Here is a 21053-nt window from a genome sequence, read left to right on the forward strand (position 1 = left end):
CCACTTTTCCCCCTTGAACAGTCATTCCCATTTGTAATGGAGGACAAAACAACTTTCTCCTACATCTATGGGAGAAAGGAAAAAAATCATGACTAGAATAGGCTCTGTAAAATGGATTCTTCATGTAGAACAATCCATAATTAGCTGCTTTCTATCAGCCAGACAGATTCCCCAGCTCTTTGCAAAGTCCCCAGCTGCTTATCAGCACTAACAGGCTGCTGCTCTGCAAAACAGCTGAGTGTGTGCCAAGCTTCATGAAACAGCAAAAACCAGGCCTCAGACATCACCTCACGTGCAGCAGTGGGAAACTACTGCAGCTCCACAAACAACTCAGTGGTTCCTCAGTGCTGCATCTGGAGTACTGTGTCCAGTTCTGGGCCCCCCAGTTCAAGAGGGACATAGAACTCCTTGAGACAGTCCAGCACAGAGCCACGAAGATGACAAAGGGAATGGAACAAGTCTCTTGCAAGGAGAGGCTGAGGGAGCTGGGGCTGTGCTGCTGGGAGAGGAGGAGCCTGAGGGGGGACCTCATTAATGGTTATAAATACGTACAGAGTGCCAGGAGGCTGGAGCCAGGCTCTGCTGGGTGATGCCCAGTGACAGGAGAAGGGGCAGTGGGTGGAAGTTGAGGCTTGTGCCAGAGGAAGTATAGGCTGGATGTTAGGAGGAAATTGTTGTCAGAGAGAGTGATTGGCATTGGAATGGGCTGCCCAGGGAGGTGGTGGAGTCACCATCCCTGGAGGTGTTGAAGCCAAGCCTGGATGGGGCACTCAGTGCCATGGTCTGGTTGATTGGATGGGGCTGAGTGCTAGGCTGGACTGGCTGAGCTTGGAGCTCTCTTCCAACCTGCCTGATTCTATGATTCTATGATATGATTCCTGTGAGGGTGACAGAAGCCTGGAAGAGGCTGCCCAGGGGGGCTGTGGAGTCTCCCTCTCTGGAGATATTCCACAGCTACCTGGATGTTCCTGTGTGACCTACTCTGGGTGCTGCTGCTGTGGCAGGGGGGGTGGCCTGGCTGAGCTTTGGAGGTCCCTCCCAGAGCCCCTAACATTGTGTGATTCCTTACCTTCAGGTAGCAGTATGGGTTATTTAAAGCTGTGTGGAGAGCAATCCTGGGGGCAGCGTTCAGGTGCTCCCGCAGCACGCTGGCTGTGTTGAAATAGACTACCTCATGCAGGGTTTTGTGGTCTGCAGGAAGAAGGTACTTTCTGGAAAAGCAACAAGGAGGTGTAGGGGAGAGGAGGAGAGAGATGAGCTTTTAGCTTAAGGGAAGCAACACAAGCCTGATGCAGTCAAGGGAGACAAAAAATGTCTGTTTCCTCAAGCAGTGCTGATGGACAAAGCGAGGTGGACAGCACTGAAATCAGTTTCCAAGCAGGGAGCCTTCCACTATCAGGAGAGCTGGGGAGGGACTACTGACAAGGTCTTGGAATGGCAGGATGAGGAGGAATGGGTTTAAAGTGGCAGAGGGGAGATTGAAACTGGATGTTAGGAAGAAGTTGTTTGCAGTGAGGGTGGTGAGACACTGGCACAGGTTGTCCAGGGAGGTTGTGGAGCACAGAATCACCCAATGTGATCAAAGATCCAGTCCAACCCATCCAGCTGGGACACTGACAAACCCAAAACTAAGGGCTGCAGCTGAGATGCTAGCACCAGTCACATACTCTGCTCCACAGCTCTTGCTTATCCATCTCAGGGCCTCCTGATGGCCTCAAGCTGAGACTGAGGAGGTTTAGATTAAATAGTAGGAAAAAGTTTTTCATGGAGAGAGTGGTCAGGGACTGGAATCAGCTGCCCAGGGAGGTGGTGGAGTCACTCACCCTGGGTGTGTTTAAAGGTCATTTGGATGTGGTGCTACATGGTTTAAGGTAAATCTTGGAGAGCAGGGTTCTAGGTTGGACTTGGTGATCCTGAGGGGCTTTGCCAACCTGGTTCTGTGATTCTGATGAGAATCTAGGTTGGACTTGGTGATCCTGAGGGGCTCTGCCAACCTGGTTCTGTGATTCTGATGAGAATCTAGGTTGGACTTGGTGATCCTGAGGAGCATTTCCAACCTGGTTCTGTGATTCTTTATCTTCACATTTGAAGGTTATTTTTTCCTTGCCAGAGTCATACTTCTGTTAGCTTCTCTGCCTCCCCTTCCCCGGGCTCTATAATTAACAAGGTCCTTTCATCTCTTCCCCCCCACCCCAAGCCTTGCACATTTTCTGCTACAGAGCTGCCTCCAAAACTTTCTCTGCCATTCACTGCTCACTGAAACAGTTCCCAAAATGGGTAGGATGTATCACACTTGACATCTAAACAGCTTCAGAAGTAGAGCAGATCAGAAAAGATTAGGGTAAAAAGAGAAAACATCATCTTGACTTTATTTTGCCACATATACCCACAGTCCTCCCTCATCTTTTCTTTTTCCTGTAGCCAAAATAAGTTGGGCAACTCACATGCAAATGATTTCTTCTAATCTATATAGACAAGAGGGGTTTTGTTGTTGTTGTTGTTAAAAAACATTGGGTTTAGAGCTCTCAAAGAACAGGAAGGGAAAAAACAAAACATACTTCATACACAGGAAGAAGTTCTTCATAGTGAGGGTGGTGAGACACTGGCACAGGTTGCCCAGGGAGGTTGTGGAGCACAGAATGTGATCAAAGATCACAACCTGTGCTCCACAACCTCCCTGGAGGTGTTCAGGGTTCTTCTGAGGGTGGTAAAACACTGCAACAGGTTGCCCAGGGAGGTTGTGGAGCACATAAGCATAGAATGGGATCAAAGATTGCAACCTGGAACAGGTTGCCCAGGGAGGTAGTGGAGCACAGAAGCACAGAATGTGATCTTTGATCACATTCTGTGCTTCTGTGCTCCACCACCTCCCTGGAGGTGTTCAAGGCCAGGCTGGATGAGGCCTTGAGCAACCTGTTCTAGTGGGAGATGTCCCTGCCTATGGCAGGGGATTAGAACTGGATGATCTTTGAGCTCCCTTCCAACCTAAACCACTCTCTGATTCTCCACCAGAAGCACAGAGACAGAATCTGGAGCAGATGAACACCTCTGTGGCAGCTCACAGTGCAAACCAATGCCCAGGAGGACAGGAGGAGGAAGCTCACCTCACGAGGCTGTCTATGTAGTCGACAACTTCAAAACGAAGCAGTTCAAACTTGGTCAGTTTCTTAGATCTCTTAGATTCCTTCAACTCCAACAAAGTCTTAAAGGGAAAAAAAAAAAAAGCAGTGGCTAAAATGACATGAGAGGTAGCTATCCTCTGGAGAACACAAGCTTTTAACAGGTATATTTCAGTTTCTGCTGGCATGTCTTGATGCCCTTTCAAAGTGTGACCAGGGCAGCTATGTTTATTTAGGCTCAGTGTATTCACTCTCAAACTAGTAGGAGTTTGGGAAAGCCAAAGAAATGTCTTAAGCAGAACACATTAATTTACAAGTTAAATAAGAAGGAATCCCTCCCCACTCTCTTAAAATCTGCATTTTAAAACATCCTACTTTATGACAGATTATTTTCTAGGCTTCAGCTGAGCCTGACATAAGCAGTTGGTACTTGTTCCTTCTTAACAAGAGTTAATTTTACACAGCCTTCACTCAGAGCTCCAGCAAGGTGGGGAAAAACTAACCATGGACAATTACATCTTAAAAAGTTCAGTTAAGGAACTAGTGAGTAAAAGCCTACACAGGCCTAACCTTCTGGAGATGATAAAGGTCTGTCTTCTTCTGGAGCTCCTTTGGGGACGATATGGACACATCTGGTTCTTGGAAAGCTTCTGCTACTAGAACAAAACTGATGTTTGATATGTGGGGTAAACTTTTTCCTGACTACCTCTCTAAACCCCCTAACCAAGTCTTGACAAGTGTTTCCATCACTTGCTCACATCCACCCAAACACAGGCACAGCTTTTGAGTCCTGCACCCTGTAAAACACCATTAAAAGGAGGAGTCTGCAGTGTAGCTTTAATCAACAGTCATTAAATAACCAAAGCAATTCAGCCTTGAGCAAAGGTCCAGCACAGGTCTTGCACATCACTTGAATTCCATTTATGGCATCCTAGGTTACAGTTTCAGCATTTCTAAATTGGATGGAGTCCTGCTAGTATCTGAAGGGGGCTACAGGAGGGATTATTGACAAGGTCTTGTAATGGCAGGATGAGGAGGAATGGGTTTAAAGTGGCAGAGGGGAGATTAAAAGTGGCTGTTAGGAAGAAGTTGCTTGCAGTGAGGGTAGTGAGACAGTGGCACAGGTTGTCCAGGGAGGTTGTGGAGCACAGAATCAACCAATGTGATCAAAGATCCCCTGCTCAGGCCACACCATGAGTACTGTGTCCAGTTCTGGACCCTTCAATTGAAGAAAGATGTTGAGGTGCTGGAAGATGTCCAGAGAAGGGCAGCAAGGCTGGGGAGGGGCCTGGAGCACAGCCCTGTGAGGAGAGGCTGAGGGAGCTGGGGGTGTGCAGCCTGCAGCAGAGGAGGCTCAGGGCACAGCTCATTGCTGTCTGCAGCTCCCTGAAGGGAGGCTGTAGCCAGGTGGGGTTGGGCTCTGCTGCCAGACACCCAGGGACAGAACAAGGGGACACAGCCTCAAGCTGTGCCAGGGCAGGTTCAAGCTGGATGTTAGGAGGAAGTTCTTCACAGCAAGAGTGATTGGCATTGGAATGGGCTGCTCAGGGAGGTGGTGGAGTCACCATCCCTGGATGTATTTAGAGGGAGGCTGGATGAGGCACTTGGTTTAGTTAATTACAAGGGTTAGGTGATAGGTTGGACTCGATGATCTCAGAGGTCTTTTCCAACCCAGCTGATTCTGTGATCTGTCAAATACCACTTCAGCAGGAAGCCTGCTCCTGTTCATCTTCCAATGTCTCCTTTTCTTTGTTCAATATTTTTGATGATGGTAACATCTGGTAAAAGGCTGAAAACAAACTTAGGGCAGGTTCAGGGAGTGATGTTTGCAGCTCTCTCTCCCATTTCTGACCTTGCATCACCACGATGTGCTGCAAAAAGCATGAGCCCCACACCAGTGAAGGATCTCAGCATTCCCTGCTTTTGGAGCACACACTTTAAGAAGAAAGTCCTGAAAGAGCTGATGATTTGATACAATGACAGGATATCAGCAGAGAAAATTGCCCCCATTGGTCAGATGATAAACCAGACTTCCTGCAATCTGCAATGGAATGTATGATGGCACACACCCACCTTCTAGTTTCTGAAACTGGGTCAAGAACTCCTTCAACTTCTCTACTATCTCATCAGACTGCTTTCCAGAAGATGACACAAAGATTTCCACACATTGCTGAAGCATGGTTACCAAATCAGACTTATTCAACATCCTAAAAGACACAATTGTTGGCTGAAGTTGAAAGGCAGAATGCTGAAACAGCTTTCAGTGGGTAGTTTTTTCTTTCCAACTACAAGTTAAAAACCTATTTTAAAAGATAAAACCTCTGCAGTCCTGCAGAGAAGTAATTTCCCCCCCTTGCTGACATTGAAAGAAGCAAACAAGTGAACAAACAAATGATGGAGCAGGTCTACAGGAGGGCCACAAAAATGCTCCACTACAAAAACAGGCCTGAGGGAGCTGAGGGTGTGCAGTCTGGGCAGACCAAACAGCAGCTTGCCACTGCCTGAAGGGGCTGCAAGAAGGCTGCAGAGAGACTGTTTGCAAAGGGCTGCAGGGACAGGAGGAGGGCAATGGCTTCAAACTAGAGCAGAGCAGACTGAGATTGGATGTTAGGAACAGGTTCTGCAGCAGGGGGCTGCTGGAACACTGCAACAGGTTGCTGAGGGAGGTGATTGTGACCCCCTGCCTGGAGGTATTGAAGGTGAGGCTGGACAGGGCTGTGGGCACCCTGCTCTAGTTGAGGATGTCCCTGCTGAGTGCAGCAGGGTCGGACTGGATGAGCTTTGGAGGAAGGTCCCTTCCAAGCCAGACCATTCTGTGCTAACTTGGATAGATGCCCTTGACATTCTGCTACAGAATGGAGCATGAAAGCTTTTCTGCTGTTCTACAAAACACATTTCCTGGATACAGAGTTGTCATGTTTGAAACCATGAGCCAGAGACTTTAAGCAGCAGCAAAAACAAAGCCTGGTAGGGCTCAAAACTCATTCCCAAGTAACGAAATGGTCAAACCAAACCACCAAACAAAAACCCCACAACCCAATCCCCACAAAACCAGATCAGTATGCATTCCACACATCTCCAAAATCCATTCCTGTGTGACTCAGAATGCTTCTCAAACAACCCCCACATCACTGCTATCTCTGTGTCATTGCTATAAACCTTATCATTAGGATCCCAGAGCCACTTAGCTCCAAAGGGCCCTCCTAAGTTCATCTATCCCAACCTCCAGCCTAGCATTTACTTTTAGTTATGACCTGAGGTACTTTAGAAATGTCACCAAGCACTGCTCAGTCTCGGAACCCTCATTTAAAACAAAAATACCAAAGCAAAGCCTTGCAAACATCCATAAATGAAATCCAGCACCACAGTTATTGCAATCAAGCCATTACACATCCAGGTAAGTCTCTGCACGCAGTGGGAGAGGTTCCCATTGCTAAACACTCCAGTTCTGAGCTGTCACACATTTGTAACAGCTGCTGTGGTACTTGGGAGCTCTTCCCAGCCTGTTCTGCTTTTGCTTGGTCTTACACAAAGCAGAAACAGAAAACAAAGGTGCCAGCAAGGTTAAGGACTTTAGAAGAGAGAAAAAACACAGCTGTGGAAAAGGACTGATGGCAATGAAATGACAGACTGGAGAGCTGGGCAGAGAGGAAACTAATGAGGTTTATCAAGGATAAGAGCACCTTCCCTGCCCCTGGGAGGGAACAATAAACTGCACCACTACAGGTTGGGCTGCTGGAGAGCAGCCCTGTGGAGAAGGGCCTGGGAGTGCTGGTGCAAATTCTGCACGGGACAGCAATGTGCCCTGCTGGCCAAGAAGGCCAGTGGGGTCCTGGGGTGCATTAAAGGGCCAGCAGGTCCAGGAAGGTTGCCCTCTCCCTCTTCTCTATCCTGGTGAGACCTCACCTGGATTACTGCATTCAGTTCTGGGCTCCCCAGTTCAAGAGGGACAAGCATAGCAGCCTGCCAGTGCCTGAAGGGGGCTACAAGAAGGCTGCAAAGAGGCTGCAGTAGATAACTGGAGGGAGTCCAACAGGCTACAAGGATGCTGCAGGGACTGGAGCACTGCCTGAGGAGGGAAAGCTGAGAGCTCTGGGGCTGCTTAGTCTGCAGAGGAGAAGGCTGAGAGGGGATCTGAGTAATGTCTATCAAGAGCTGAGGGCTGGGGGGCAGAAGGAAGGGACAGGGACAGCCTCTGCTCACTTGTGCCCTGCCATAGGACAAGAGATCAAAACTGCAGCACAGGAAGCTCCACCTCAACATGAGCAAGAACTTCTTGAGTGTAAGGGTCCCAGAGCCCTGGCACAGGCTGCCCAGAGAGGCTGTGGAGTCTCCTTCTCTGGAGCCTTTCCAGCCCTGTCTGGATGTGGTCCTGTGTGACCTGAACTAAAGCACCTTTCTTGTAGGCCCTCTTCAGCTATTGGAAGACCACAAGAAGGCCTCCTGGGAGCCTTTTCTTCTCCAGCCTCAACAACCCCAGCCCCTCTGAGCCTGTCCTCCTGAAGTGGAGAAATGCAGAATCAGCCAGAAAAGAAACTGAATGTAACAGCTGAAAGCTGCACTTATCAAGCTTGAAGAGCAAAAAGAGGCTTTGTTAGAAGTCAAGAAATAAGCTAACAAAAAGAGTCTCTATTATTTAGTTTCTTAAGGGGGGAAAATGAGGTCTCCATTATCAACATCGAAAAGCTGATGGGAAAGAATGGAACATAGTTGCTGTTGCCCCTGGGAATGTAAGGAACAGCAAATAACTTCCATTCCTGGGCAAAGAGGGGGGATGAAGATAGTGAGTGGAAGGGGAAAGCTCCCACATTATCTTTTTCTCCTGAAAGATATCAGCAAGGTTCTATGCAGAAAAAGCAGAGAGAGGAAGAAATGTGTGGCAAATGGAAAAGCTGAAGGGAAAGAAAAAAGGCACCAAAAAGCCACAGCTAACATCAGCTACTCAGATATTTGAAAGGATTGTTTTGAGGGAGTCTGGTCAGAAAACTCACAGTATGACTGGGTTTTAAAAGAGGGGAGGAATAAAGCAAACTAAAAGTAAAGACAAAAAGGAGACATCTATGAAAGGAATGTCTGTGATCACTGTTTTTCTATCAGAAGCTCCCACAGTGGGAGCCAGGGCCAGAGGTAAAACGGGAGAGAGATGAACAGATAAGAATAAAGGGGGAGTGAGCCAGAATCTGATGCAGCATCAACTCTCAGATGACAGAAGAGATGAATTCAGGCTGGGAAAAAAAGCACATGAAAAGCAGGATAATAAAAAGAGAGAGGGAAGAAGGGCCAGGAGTTATTAGAGATTGCAGAAGAGACAGCAGAGGAAAGCAAAATGACACATTTGTGGGCAAGGGCTGACAGGTGATTGAGTGCTGTCAAGATTCAGGATAGTCAGAGGAGGATTAAGGAGGAAAGGCTGCACAAATGACAAAATAAAGCATGCAACTCTTTGAAAGGGATGAGGATGAACAATACAGTGCAGCAGCAATGCATGAGAACCACTTGGTATGGCAAAATTACACTCTGGAGTGTATGCATCCTTCTGTATATCAGCCCAGGAAGTTATCCTCCACCCACCACTGAGGTGGCTTTGTTAAATGCAGTTTTATTATCAGACACCCCAGAGCTCAGGAGCTTCTGAAGAATGCAGTTAAGGCAGCAGTGTAGCATCAACTCCTTGTGCAGCAGAACTGATTTACTCTTTGAGTGAAGGCAGCTATGAGGGCACAGCCACTGCCTGTGATAAAGGAGATTTAATAGTCTGTAGCTGCAGCACTACAGCTGGAAGGCTTTCTGCTAAGAAAATTAGATTAGATGACTTTTTCATTTTAAACATTTGGACAAGTGCAGGCTCTCCTAAAATCCTAAGCTCACAAGAAAATAGCCCATGTACAAACTGCCACACCTGCAGTGCTGTGTCCAGTTCTGGGCACCTCCATTCAAGAGAGATGTTGAGGTGCTGGAAGATGTCCAGAGAAGGGCAGCAAGGCTGGGGAGGGGCCTGGAGCACAGCCCTGTGAGGAGAGGATGAGGGAGCTGGGGGGGTGCAGCCTGCAGAAGAGGAGGCTCAGGGCAGAGCTCATTGCTGTCTACAGCTACCTGAAGGGAGGCTGTAGCCAGGTGGGGTTGAGCTCTGCTGCCAGGCAACCAGCAACAGAACAAGGGGACAGAGCCTCAAGCTGTGCCAGGGCAGGTCTAGGCTGGATGTTAGGATGAAGTTGTTGGCAGAGAGAGTGATTGGCATTGGAATGGGCTGCCCAGGGAGGTGGTGGAGTCAATGTCCCTGGAGGTGTTGAAGCCAAGGCTGGCTGGGGCACTTAGTGCCATGGTCTGGTTGATTGGCCAGGGCTGGGTGCTAGGTTGGGCTGGCTGAGCTTGGAGCTCTCTTCCAACCCGTTTGATTCTGTGATTCTAAGTTAGGCAAAGGAAGCAAGAGGTAAGCAGCACAACTGAAAAACAAGAAAGGTCTCAGCTACTCATTTGGAACAGGTTCTAATTTTCACAGCAGAGAGATTAACTTTAGGCCAACTAAAATGAGTAATTTGGTTGCTTATGTCTATAATTTGGTCGATAATATCTAACACCATCACAGCTTAAAAGACACAACTCAACTGAGCTAATGTTCTCATTCACACAGAGTAATCTCAGTGGTTTCAACATAATTACACAGGGCATAAGAGATATTAGAACCTGCTTGAGTTTTAGGGCAAATGGTAGGAAAACAAAGGCAGCAGTTAAAGTAGAAAGACAAAACAAGGACAACAGTGAGGGATGCTTGCAAACAATCCTAGAAGCAGCTGTGAGCAGGTGATATTCTCAGCATTCAGTTTCAGGATAACCACTGGCTGACATTCTCCACCTGCACAGTGGTGTTGAAACAAAATGGAAAGAACAAAAGAAGTGGTTAAGAAAGACCTCACCTTGCTAGCTGGAGAGATGACTCATACTCCTCCGTCTCCCACACTCGGTCTTCCAAACATGTACAGTGCAGCTCCCTGATCTGTTATGCAGAAGGTGAGAAATGGAGAAAGTGTTTTACAGACAAAGTGATGTGGAACTCTTGAAACAAGCTTTTCAAAAGGATCTGTCACTCCTCTGGAGCTTGTTTTCCAGAGATGCAAATGACTGCAAAAGCACTAAGGGCAGAACTAAGCTTCTAGTGTTCGCAGGCTCGCAGGATGTTAGGGCTTGGAAGGGACCTCTGGAGATCTTAACAGTCCAACCCCCTTGGCAGAGCAGGACCATAGCAGTCTGTTCACTGGACCAGGCTGCCCAGAGAGGTTCTGGAGTCTTTCAAAACCTGCCTGGATGTGTTCCTCAGCAAACTGCCCTGGGTGATCCTGCATGGGCAGGGGGAGTTGGACTGGATGATCTCCCTTCCAACCTCTAAAGTTTTGTGATTCTGTGATCTAGTACAGGAACACATCCAGACAGGGCTGGAAAGGCTCCAGAGAAGAGGACTCCACAACCTCTCTGGGCAGCCTGTGCCAGGGCTCTGGGACCCTTACACTCAAGAAGTTCTTGCTCATGCTGAGCTGGAACTTCCTGTGCTGCAGTTTCCACCCCTTGCCTCTTGTCCTATGGCAGGGCACAAGTGAGCAGAGGCTGTCCCTGTCCCTTCCTTCCTGCCCCCCAGCCCTCAGCTATTGATAGACATTGCTCAGATCCCCTCTCAGCCTTCTCTCTGCAGACTAAGCAGCCCCAGGGCTCTCAGCCTTCCCTCATCAAACAGTGCTCCAGTCCTTGCAGCATCCTTGTAGCCCTCTGTTGGACTCTCTCCAGTAGATCCCTGTCTCTCTTGAACTGGGAAGCCCAGATCTGGGTTCAGTATTCTAGGTGGGGTCTCAGCAGGCAGAGTAGAGGGGGGAGGAGAACCTCCTTCAATCTGCTGGACCCATTTTTCCTAATGCACCCCAGGACCCCATTGGCCTTCTTGGCCAGCAGGGCACATTGCTGTCCCAGGCAGAACAGGATGTCCACCAGCACTCCCAGCTCCTTCTCCACAGGGCTGCTCTGCAGCAGATCACCTCCCAACCTGTGCTGGTGCTCTGTGCTTGGTTCAAAACATCTAACAATCAGGTCAGCAGAAAACAAACTAATCAAATGCCCCAGGTAGAATGTTTTATTCTCCAGTACTGGGACAGCTCATCCAGATTTTGTAAGCAGGGACAGATTCTAATACCAGTGCAGTACACACTGAGAACCAACAGAGATGTGCACGTGCACAGAACACACTGCTCTTCTAGGGAAGAGGAAACTGCTTAGCATGACAGGTAGGATTCAAGACATCAGAGCAATATGGCTATTAAGAGCAGTTAGCACTGCTCCCTTTCTGTCATTTCACTCTCTACAGAAGGTTGCCAGAACTTAAGTCTTTTCATCTGAACTTGTCAAGTGAGCTAACAGGTGGTAGAAAAGCATCCACTGTCTACACTGCACTCAGAGAAACCTCGATGTGAGGAAAGGCAGTGTGCAGTCTTCCGCTTATCTGTGCACCTGCCTCCTCCTGCAAACTCCCACACAGAATCACAGATGGGTTTTGAATATCTCCAGAGAGGGAGACTCCACAGCTCCCCTGGGCAGCCTTTTCCAGTGTTCTGTCACCTTGGCACACACAGAGCTCACTGCCATCTTGGTGCTTCTACCCTGCTGCTTCTTGTTTGCTAACAATAGTGTATTTGTGCTCAGTTATAACTGCCACCGAGCTATTGAACCATGCTCCTGAACCCCTGACAGATTACAGGGCAGAAGGTCAGTCAGCTGATTTCTAGGAATCACAAAATCACAGAGTGTCAGGGGCTGGAAGGGACCTCCAAAGCTCAGCCAGTCCAACCCCCCCCTGCCAGAGCATCACCTACAGCAGATCACACAGGAACACATCCAGGCAGCTCTTGAATATCTCCAGAAAGGGAGACTCCACAGCCCCTCTGGGCAGCCTCTTCCAGGCTTCTGTCAATCTCATAGGGAAAAAATTCCTCCTCATATTTACAAGGAACTTCCTATGCCTTAACTTCTGCCCAGTGCCCCTTGTCCTCTTCACTGGCCATCCCCCAGCAGAGCCTGACTCCAGCCTCCTGGCACTCACTCTTTAGATATTTATAAACACTGATGTGGTCACCTCTCAGTCTCTTCTCTAAGCTAAAGAGTCCAAACTCCATCAGTCTCCCCTCCTAACAGAGCTGTCCCATTCCCTTTATCATCTTTGCGGTTCTGCGCTGGACTCTCTCAAGCAGTTCCATGTCCCTCTTGAACTGGGAGGCCCAGAACTGGACACAGCACTCCAGAGGTGGCCTCAGCAGGGCAGAGTAGAGGGGCAGGAGACCCTCTCCTAACTTACTAGCCACAGCCCTTCTAATACACCCCAGAATGGCATTGGCCCCCGTGGCCACAAGTGCACATTGCTGGCTTCTTCCTGTTGGCTGACAAGGTATCACTCACAGCACTGAAGAAACCACATGCCTGTAGCCCTGTGCTCAGAAGAAGAAAGCACCTGTTTCCATGGTAAGAACAGAAGAATAAATACTCAGATCATACTTTGAAAGAACAACCCCCATGTCCACTAAAATGAAATAAGAGTACATCACCTGCTTGCCCAAAGGATGCTTTGGAAGGAAAGATGTGAAAACATGAAGACATCTGAGAGCTGAGATGTAATTTTCATGGTAAACCTGCAAGTCCTGCAGCAGCTCCTGTACTGTCTCCTGCAGTGAGAGAATGTTGGTTTGTAAGTGCTTCTGACATCCATCCCTTTAAAACACTCAGGGAGTACTTAAAACAACTCTGAAGTATTGGCACAGTGCTGTGCTGTGCCTCCAGTCACAGCATCACAGAATGTCAGGGGCTGGAAGGGACCTCCACAGCTCAGCCAGTCCAACCCTCCTGCCAGAGCAGCACAACCCAGAGCAGATCACACAGGAACACAGCCAGGTGGGTCTTGAATATCTCCAGGCTTCTGTCACCTCACAGGGAAAACATTTCCCTCATGTTTCCATGGAACTTCCTCTGCCTCAGCTCCCACCCAGTGCCCCTTGTCCTGGCACTGGCATCACCCAGCAGAGCATGGCTCCAGCCTGTCCCAGCCATGGGCAGGGACACCTCATACTAGGTCAGATTGCTCAAAGCCACATTCAGTCTGGCATTAAAAACCTCCAGGGATGAGGCTTCTATCATCTCCCTGGGCAACCTGTGCCAGTCTCACCACTCTCATGCTGAAGAAATTCTTCATAATATCCAATCTGAATCTACCCACTTCAAGTTTTGCTCCATTCCCTCCAGTCCTATCACTACCTGACACCCCAAAAAGTCCCTCCCCAACTTTCTTGTAGGCCGCCTTCAGCTACTGGAAGGCCACAAAGAAGTCTCCTGGGAGCCTTCTCTTCTCCAGACTGGACAACCCCAACTCTGTCAGCCTGTCCTCAAAGGAGAGGTGCTCCAGCCCTCTGATCATCCTTGTGGCCCTTCTCTGGGCACCTTCCAGTTAGCTTCTGCTCCACAAGCTAATATATTGACAAAGTTATTTGTGCTCTCCAAAGACATTCTGAAAAGTTTACCTTTAAGCAGCTGTCTTCTGTCAGCAGTGCAATCTGTTTCTCTGATACTTGACTTTCCACATACCTGATGGCAAGGGAAAAGCACATAAAAATCAGAATGCAAAGTATGATTTGGTTAAAATACCCAAAACAACAAAACCACAACCAACAACCACCCAATAACTAGAACCCCAAGGAAAAGGAACATAAATCCTATAATGCAAAGTATGATTAGATTACAAACCCCAAAAAACAAAATCACAACCAACAACCACCCAAACACTACAAAAACCAACATCCCAATAACCAAACTAGAAACTTTATGCTACTATAAGGGTTTCTTGGGGAAGCTTTTATATAGGGTCAGCAAAACAGCAAGTTGCCTCTGGGTTAAAGCAATCCCAAGCACCAATATAGGCTGGGCAGTAACTGGCTTGAGAGCAGCCCTGGGGAGAGGAACTTGGGGTGCTGCTGGATAAGAAGCTCAACAGGAGCCAGCAGTGTGCACTTGTAGCCCAGAGAGGAACCAGAGCCTGGGCTGCAGCAGGAGCAGTGTGGGCAGCAGCAGGAGGGAAGTGATCCTCCTCCTCTACTCCACACTGGTGAGACCCCTCCTGGAGTACTGCATCCAGTTCTGGAGCCCCTGGTACAAGAGGGATGTGGATGTGCTGGAAGGTGTCCAGAGATGGGCCACAAGGATGATCAGAGGAATGGAGCACCTCTCCTACAAAGACAGGCGGAGGGAGTTGAGGCTATTCAGTCTGGAGAGGAAAAGGCTCCCAGGTGACCTTCTTGTGGCCTTCCAGTACCTGCAGGGGGCTACAAGAAAGCTGGGGAGGGACTTTCTAGGCTGTCAGGTAATAATAGGACTGGGGGGAATGGAACAAAGATAGAAACTGGTGGATTCAGACTGGATGTTAGGAAGAAGTTCTTCAGCATGAGGGTGGTGAGACCCTGAAACAGGTTGCCCAGGGAGGTGGTGGAAGCCTCATCCCTGGAGGTGTTTAAGGCCAGGCTGGATGATCCTTGTGGTCCCTTCCAACCCTGACTCATTCTATGACTCTATGAAAGGCTACTTTAAAACCCTGGAGATGATGCTCCAAGTCAAAATAAGTTCTCAAATGGTGTATGTTTTGTTTGTCTGCAATAAGAACAAGTTCAAGGACGTGACACATCACAGAGGCTCTACTCTCTAGACCAGAAGGTTGAGGTTTCCTGAAATCCCATAGAATTCTACTCCTATTTTATCCAGAGAAGCATCAAAGGATCACAGGATGTTAGGGGTTGGAAGGGACCTCTGCAGATCTTCCAGTCCAACCCAGAGCATCACCACACCACAGAGAATCACCACAACCCAGAGCAGGACCATAGAATCCAGCACAGGTCACATAGGAACACATCCAGACAGGGCTGGAAAGGCTCCAGAGAAGAGGACTCCACAGCCTCTCTGGGCAGCCTGTGCCAGGGCTCTGGGACCCTTACACTCAAGAAGTTCTTGCTCATGTTGAGGTGGAACTTCCTGTGCTGCAGTTTCCATCCCTTGCCTCATGTCCTATGGCAGGGCACAAGTGAGCAGAGGCTGTCCCTGTCCCTCCCTTCCTGCTCCCCAGCCCTCAGCTATTGACAGACATTGCTCAGATCCCCTCTCAGCCTTCTCCTCTGCAGACTCAGCAGCCTGAGGAGACACACACAAGTGATGTACAGTTTTCATGGAGCTACCTTTGCAGACTGCTCCTTTCTCTTTTAAAGCTGACTAAACACAAGGTCACCCAGCAGGCATCTCCCCTTTTACCTTCTGAACGAGGGCAGCCTCCGGACGTTCTCACACTGATCGTGCGACAGAGCATTTGCTCGTGTCTTGGCATCTGCCAGCTGGCAACACAGGACACTAAGAGGCTGGGAGTAGAAGTGCTCCACAATACAGAGCTGAAAAACAAAGCAAGAAATAGCAGCCTTAATAAAATCCCCCCTTCCCTGCTCTATCTACCTTTTAATGCTTTCTCATTCCTGCGCTGCAGATACTACCCATGGTAGTTATGGTACCCCTTAGAAAAAGACAGGGTTCATTTGCAGTTCATAACTATTCCAGAAGCCACTCCAGGACAGCAATTATTCAGATTTAAGTAGCCATACAATTAAGTTATTTTGTGGTAGGTGCCATTCATTTTCAGCTCCTCATCTTTCCCCCCCTCAGTCACCTAACTACAGCTTGTCAGATATTTTCTGTCCACTTCCATGCATTACTGCATTCTTTAGGTTAAATATTCAGCTCTGACACTCCCAAATAACAAAGAGCACATTTAAATGTATGAACAACAAGAAGAAGAAGCAGCAGCCAACTTATCACCTCCTAATTTCAATTTCTGTTCCCTGTGCACAAAAATAGCCTGCTAAGCCCTTGCTGTGCATAGACACAACCACAATCCATCGCTGATTTCACAGCTGCACTATGTCTTTGCAGCATGGCAGCACTTACTTGTCACACCTATTTGGTAAAACAGACTGCCTCACCAAAAGCTTTTACAACAGAAGAGTTATCATCCCTCCTAGACACGATGAGATGATGGCTGTTCAGTCTGGAGAGGAGAAGGCTCCCAGGAGACCTTCTTGTGGCCATCCAGTACCTGAAGGGCACCTACAAGAAGGCTGGGGAAGGACTACTGACAAGGTCTTGTAATGACAGGATGAGGAGGAATGGGTTTCAACTGGCAGGGGGGGAGATTGAAACTAGAACCTTATCCAATCACAGAATGTCAGGGGCTGGAAGGGACCTGGAAAGCTCATCCAGTCCAACCCCCCTGCCAGAGCTGCAGCACTCAGAGCAGATCACACAGGAACACAGCCAGGCAGCTCTTGAATAGCTCCAGAGAGGGGAGAGAGAGACACTCCACAACCTCCCTGAGCAGCCTCTTCAAGTCTTCTATCAACCTCACAGGGAAAAAAAATCCTACTCATGTTTCCACAGAACTTCCTATGCCTTAACTTCCACCCAGTGCCCCTTGTGCTGGCACTGGGAATCACCCAGCAGAGCCTGGCTCCAGCCTCCTGCCACTCACCCTTACATATTTATAAACACTGATGAGGTCACCTCTCAGGCTTCTCCTGTCCATGCAGCACAGCCCCAGCTCCCTCAGGCTTTCCTTGTAAGGAAGATCTTCCATTCCCTTCATCATCTTTGTGGCTCTGTGCTGGACACTCTCAAGCAGGTCTATGTCCCTCTTGAACTAGGGGGCCCAGAACTGGCCACAAGATTCCAGATACAGCCTCACCAGCGTAGAGCAGAGGGGCAGGAGAACCTCTCACAACCTATTAACCACAGCCCTTCTAACCCACCCCATCATGGCATTGGCCTTCTTGGCCACCAGAGCACATTGCTGGCTCATGCTCAATCTCCCATCCACTAGGACCCCCAGGTCCTTTACCCTTTCGCTGTCTCCAACAGGTCAGGCCCCAACCTATCCTGCTTCATGGAGCTGTTCTTTCCCAGGTGCCAGACTCTCTCCTTGCCCTTGCTGAACTTCATTCAGTTTGTCCCTGTCCAACCCTGCAGCCTAAGTCTGGCTGAGTGGCAGCACAGCCTTCTGGTGTGGCAGCCACTCAATAAAAAAGCCCAGAAGCTACAAGGAGACTCAGACACAGAACTACATCTAGGTATGAAGATCTATAGAAGCCAATAGAAACAGAACTATCATGCTCCAGGGCAGACTTGTTTTGGAAACTTTGAAGCCTTCCATTTTGTTTCTTGAGAGGACAGATTTAACTCCTGTGCTGCTGCATAGCTGCTTGGAATACAAGCACCACCTAGGCCAAGCCACAAGGTGAGCAACTCTACAGCTCCTGTTTCCCTGAAAAGATAAGGAGTGAGCATGTAGAAACTGTGTCAGAAGAGTTCAAGCAGGGAAGAGACACTGCTGTAGCCTACCTGCACCATGACAACACAGAGTACCAGGACTTAGTACAGAGAATTGCAGCTGGAGAGTTCTGCAAGGGGTGTTAGAAGCTACAAGTTAACCTATAACACAAGCATTTGACTTTCTAGCCACTAAGGCAGGAGTCACCCTTCTAAATAGAACCTTTAAATGTAGTATTTTGTGGCAGACTAAGCTTTTACCTGCTTCTTCATACCTGTCCTACAAGTTTCCCCTTAAAACCTTATCAGTTAAGGTATTCATTTGCCAACATCTGCCTGTTTGCAGTTTCCAGAGGACATTTTTTGCTTCCAAGTCAGTAAGATGAGGAAATTAAGAAATCCTTCAGTGCCCAGTAAGGTTTACACAAACATAATTTGAGTTCTTATTACCATTGCCTACCTGATATCCTTTGATAAAATTCTGGACAGAAAAATCATGGTACAGGAATAGGTTGATGAGAACCTGCAGAGCTTTCTCACCCAGTTTAAAGGGATACTGTGGGGTCAGAAGCAGCTGAAGGGAGAGAAAAAAAAAGGGGAAGTTGTCACAGCAGAAATTCTTTACCTGAATTCAAGTCAGCAAAATTGACATATGCAATTTGATACAACTCATTGTATGTTAGCATTCACCTAAGTACACTGCCAAATTCTAAACCAAGGATTTCTGCTTGCAAAGATTTGACTTGCAGCTGATTCCTCCACTGCGCTTTTCTAAGTACCTCGTACTCATAGGCAACATCTGAAAGTAGTTTAGCTTAAAAACAAACACCACAGTAGTGTTAAACTTCTAGAGAACTAAAATGCAACTGCTGAAGGTAGCTTAGCTTAAAAACAAACACAACAGTAGTGTTAAACATCTAAAGAGAGCTAAAATGCAACTGCTGAAGGTAGTTTAGCTTAAAAGTGAACACAACAGTAGTGTTAAACATCTAAAGAGAGCTAAAATGCAACTGCTGAAGGTAGTTTAGCTTAAAAATGAACACAACAGTAGTGTTAAACATAAAGAGAACTAAAATGCAACATCTGAAGGTAGTTTAGCTTAAAAATATATACAAAAGTAGTGTTAAACTTATAAAGAGAACAGTGTAACAAGCCCCACTTCGTTGCTACCACAGCTTTCAGCACAGCTCTAACAAGTCCTGTTCCAAGGGGTGTACCAAGAGTCAGACAGGCACAGTGTCTGTAAGGATAATGCCTGATTTTTGATAGGCAGCAGAATTCAGGCTGAGCTGCATTTTCCTATGTGGAAAGCAATCTTTTACTGGAACAAAGGAAAACTCAAATCAAAGCACTAACTTTTAATGTAGAGGTGGGAATGTCAAAACCCAGCTCTGCATGCAGAGGTGTCAATGTAAATGAAAGATGAAAGCAGATATGTGAGTGTGTCCCAGTGTGAGGAGGCAGCTCTCAGTGTTAAGCAGCTCTACAGCTTTGAGGAGGAATAACCCTGATATCTACAACAGCTTTGGAACTTTGGGAACATCCTGATGATGGAGCAGGGCCAGAGGAGGGCCAAATGCTCAGGGGCTTGGAGCAGCTCTGCTACAGAGGCAGGCCGAGGGAGCTGGGGGTGCTCAGCCTGCAGAAGAGGAGGCTCTGGTCAGACTTCATAGCAGCCTGCCAGTGCCTGAAGGGGCTGCAAGAAGGCTGCAGAGAGACTGTTTGCAAAGGGCTGCAGGGACAGGACAAGGGCAATGGCTTCAAACTCGAGCAGAGCAGATTGAGAGTGGATGTTAGGAACAGGTTCTGCACCATGAGGCTGCTGGAAAACTGGAGGAGGTTGCTGAGGGAGGTGGTTGTGGCCCCATCCCTGGAGATATTGAAGGTGAGGCTGGAGTGGGCTGTGGGCAACCTGATCTAGTTGAGGATGTCCTTGCTAAGTGCAGAGGGGATTGGACTGGATGAACTTTGGAGGTCCCTTCCAACCCAGACAATTTTATGCTAACTTGGATAGATGTCCCTCACATTTTCCTGCAGAATCAACCATGAAAGCTATTCTGCTGTTCTACTGAAAAACATTTGCTGGATACAGAGTTATAATGTTTGGAACCATGAGCCAGACTTAAACAGCAACAAAAAGAAAGCCTGGTAGGGCTCATAACTCATTCCCAAGACAAGCAAACTAAATGGTTAAAGCAAAGCAAACCAAACCTTCCAATCCAGACTATTCTATGATTCTCACTGCATTTGAATTTACACAGGTTCCACCTACTGAGAAAGGAGATTTTTACCTTGTCAATTATAGTAGACAGGTGCTCCTTACAGGAAAGGGACTGGAAAAGCTCTATGCAGAGCAAGGAGGAAACAGAGTGAGGAAGCACATTGTGGATCATCATTGGAGATGTAGCAATTCCAAAGATCATTACTAGAGGTAGTTCGTGGATATGTTCACTGGATTGTGGGAGAGGGGAGGGGAAAAAAAAGCAACAAACCCAAACATAAGACTTACATTATACAAAATCATGAAACAAATTCATTATGTTTGTACTGCTGCAAGGAGCTTAGATGCAGAAAAGGAGGAAATTAAAAGATTTGTTGTCAGTAAACCAAGAGTTTTGATGTGGATCAAAATGCAACAGAAAGGCAGGCATTTAAAGCCCTAGAGCAGGAGAGCAAATTCAAGTGTATTTTGGGATACAAGCTTCAGGAAGTGGCATAAAAAGCATCTTTGCAGTTGGGAGGCATCCTGGGCTGTACTAGGAGGAGTGTGTCCAGCAGATCAAGGGAGGTTCTCCTCTCCCTCTACTATGCCCTGCTGAGACCTCATCCTGAATACTGTGCTCGGTTTTGGGCTCCCCAGTTGAAGTGGGACAGGGATCTCTGGCCTCACTGTTAACACTTTGAAACAGCTGCAAACAGAAAATGGTTAGAGGGGTGGAAGAATGAAACATCAGAGAATGTTACCTGCTGATGACTATGAAGTCTTCAAGTACTTTTGTGCTGAAACTCTCCATGTCTTTCAATACAACTACAACTGGAGGATACTGCCCATATTTAGAAGAGGAAGATGTTCTTTTGCTTGGAGTTCCAGAATCTGTTTTCTTTAAAGCCATTTGTTAGGGATTAATAAGCAGAAGACAGGGAAATAAAAAGATGGGATCACATCTATGATATTATGAACCTTCAAAGTGATGTGACTGACTTGTTGCTACAGTTGTGTTTGTTCTTAGAATTGCAACTTTTCTTCCTTCTGTTTGGAAACAAACAAATTCTAAGAACCCAAATTCCAGCTAAGATTAGCTCAGTGGGACAGAACTAGTGAATCACAGAAGCTGACAAACATCCAGGCTGGAAAAGCTCCTCAGGATCACCAAGTCCAACCCAGAAAGCTACTCTGCAAAGTTCACCCTTAAATATCCTCAAGCACCACATACAAATGACTTTTAAACACATCCAGGGTTGGTGACTCCACCACCTCCCTGAGCAACCCATTCCAATGCCTGACCACTCTTGACATGAAAAAGTTTACCCTAATGCCCAATCTAAACATACCCAGTTGCA

The 21053-nt window shown here is 47.6% G+C and overlaps 1 protein-coding gene across 3 annotated transcripts in view; it reads right to left on the minus strand.

Annotated features, from left to right (window-relative positions):
* ORC3 (origin recognition complex subunit 3) overlaps positions 1–21053 on the minus strand; it is a 42017-nt gene that overhangs the window by 7946 nt on the left and 13018 nt on the right. For 2 of the 3 annotated variants that reach the window (XM_064169375.1, XM_064169372.1), the window contains exons 7-17: positions 20457–20593; positions 19784–19943; positions 17953–18066; positions 15435–15568; positions 13664–13727; positions 12698–12814; positions 10034–10113; positions 5193–5326; positions 3690–3775; positions 3105–3202; positions 1070–1211 (exon numbers count right to left, since the gene is read on the minus strand). In XM_064169375.1, coding sequence (XP_064025445.1) covers positions 1070–1211; positions 3105–3202; positions 3690–3775; positions 5193–5326; positions 10034–10113; positions 12698–12814; positions 13664–13727; positions 15435–15568; positions 17953–18066; positions 19784–19943; positions 20457–20593 — 1266 coding nt within the window. The remainder of the gene's footprint in view (positions 1–1069; positions 1212–3104; positions 3203–3689; positions 3776–5192; positions 5327–10033; positions 10114–12697; positions 12815–13663; positions 13728–15434; positions 15569–17952; positions 18067–19783; positions 19944–20456; positions 20594–21053) is intronic. The other variant, XM_064169373.1, reaches the window with a different exon arrangement.

Source organism: Pogoniulus pusillus, chromosome 31, assembly GCF_015220805.1.
Source record: "Pogoniulus pusillus isolate bPogPus1 chromosome 31, bPogPus1.pri, whole genome shotgun sequence".
Taxonomy (NCBI): Eukaryota; Metazoa; Chordata; class Aves; order Piciformes; family Lybiidae; genus Pogoniulus; species Pogoniulus pusillus.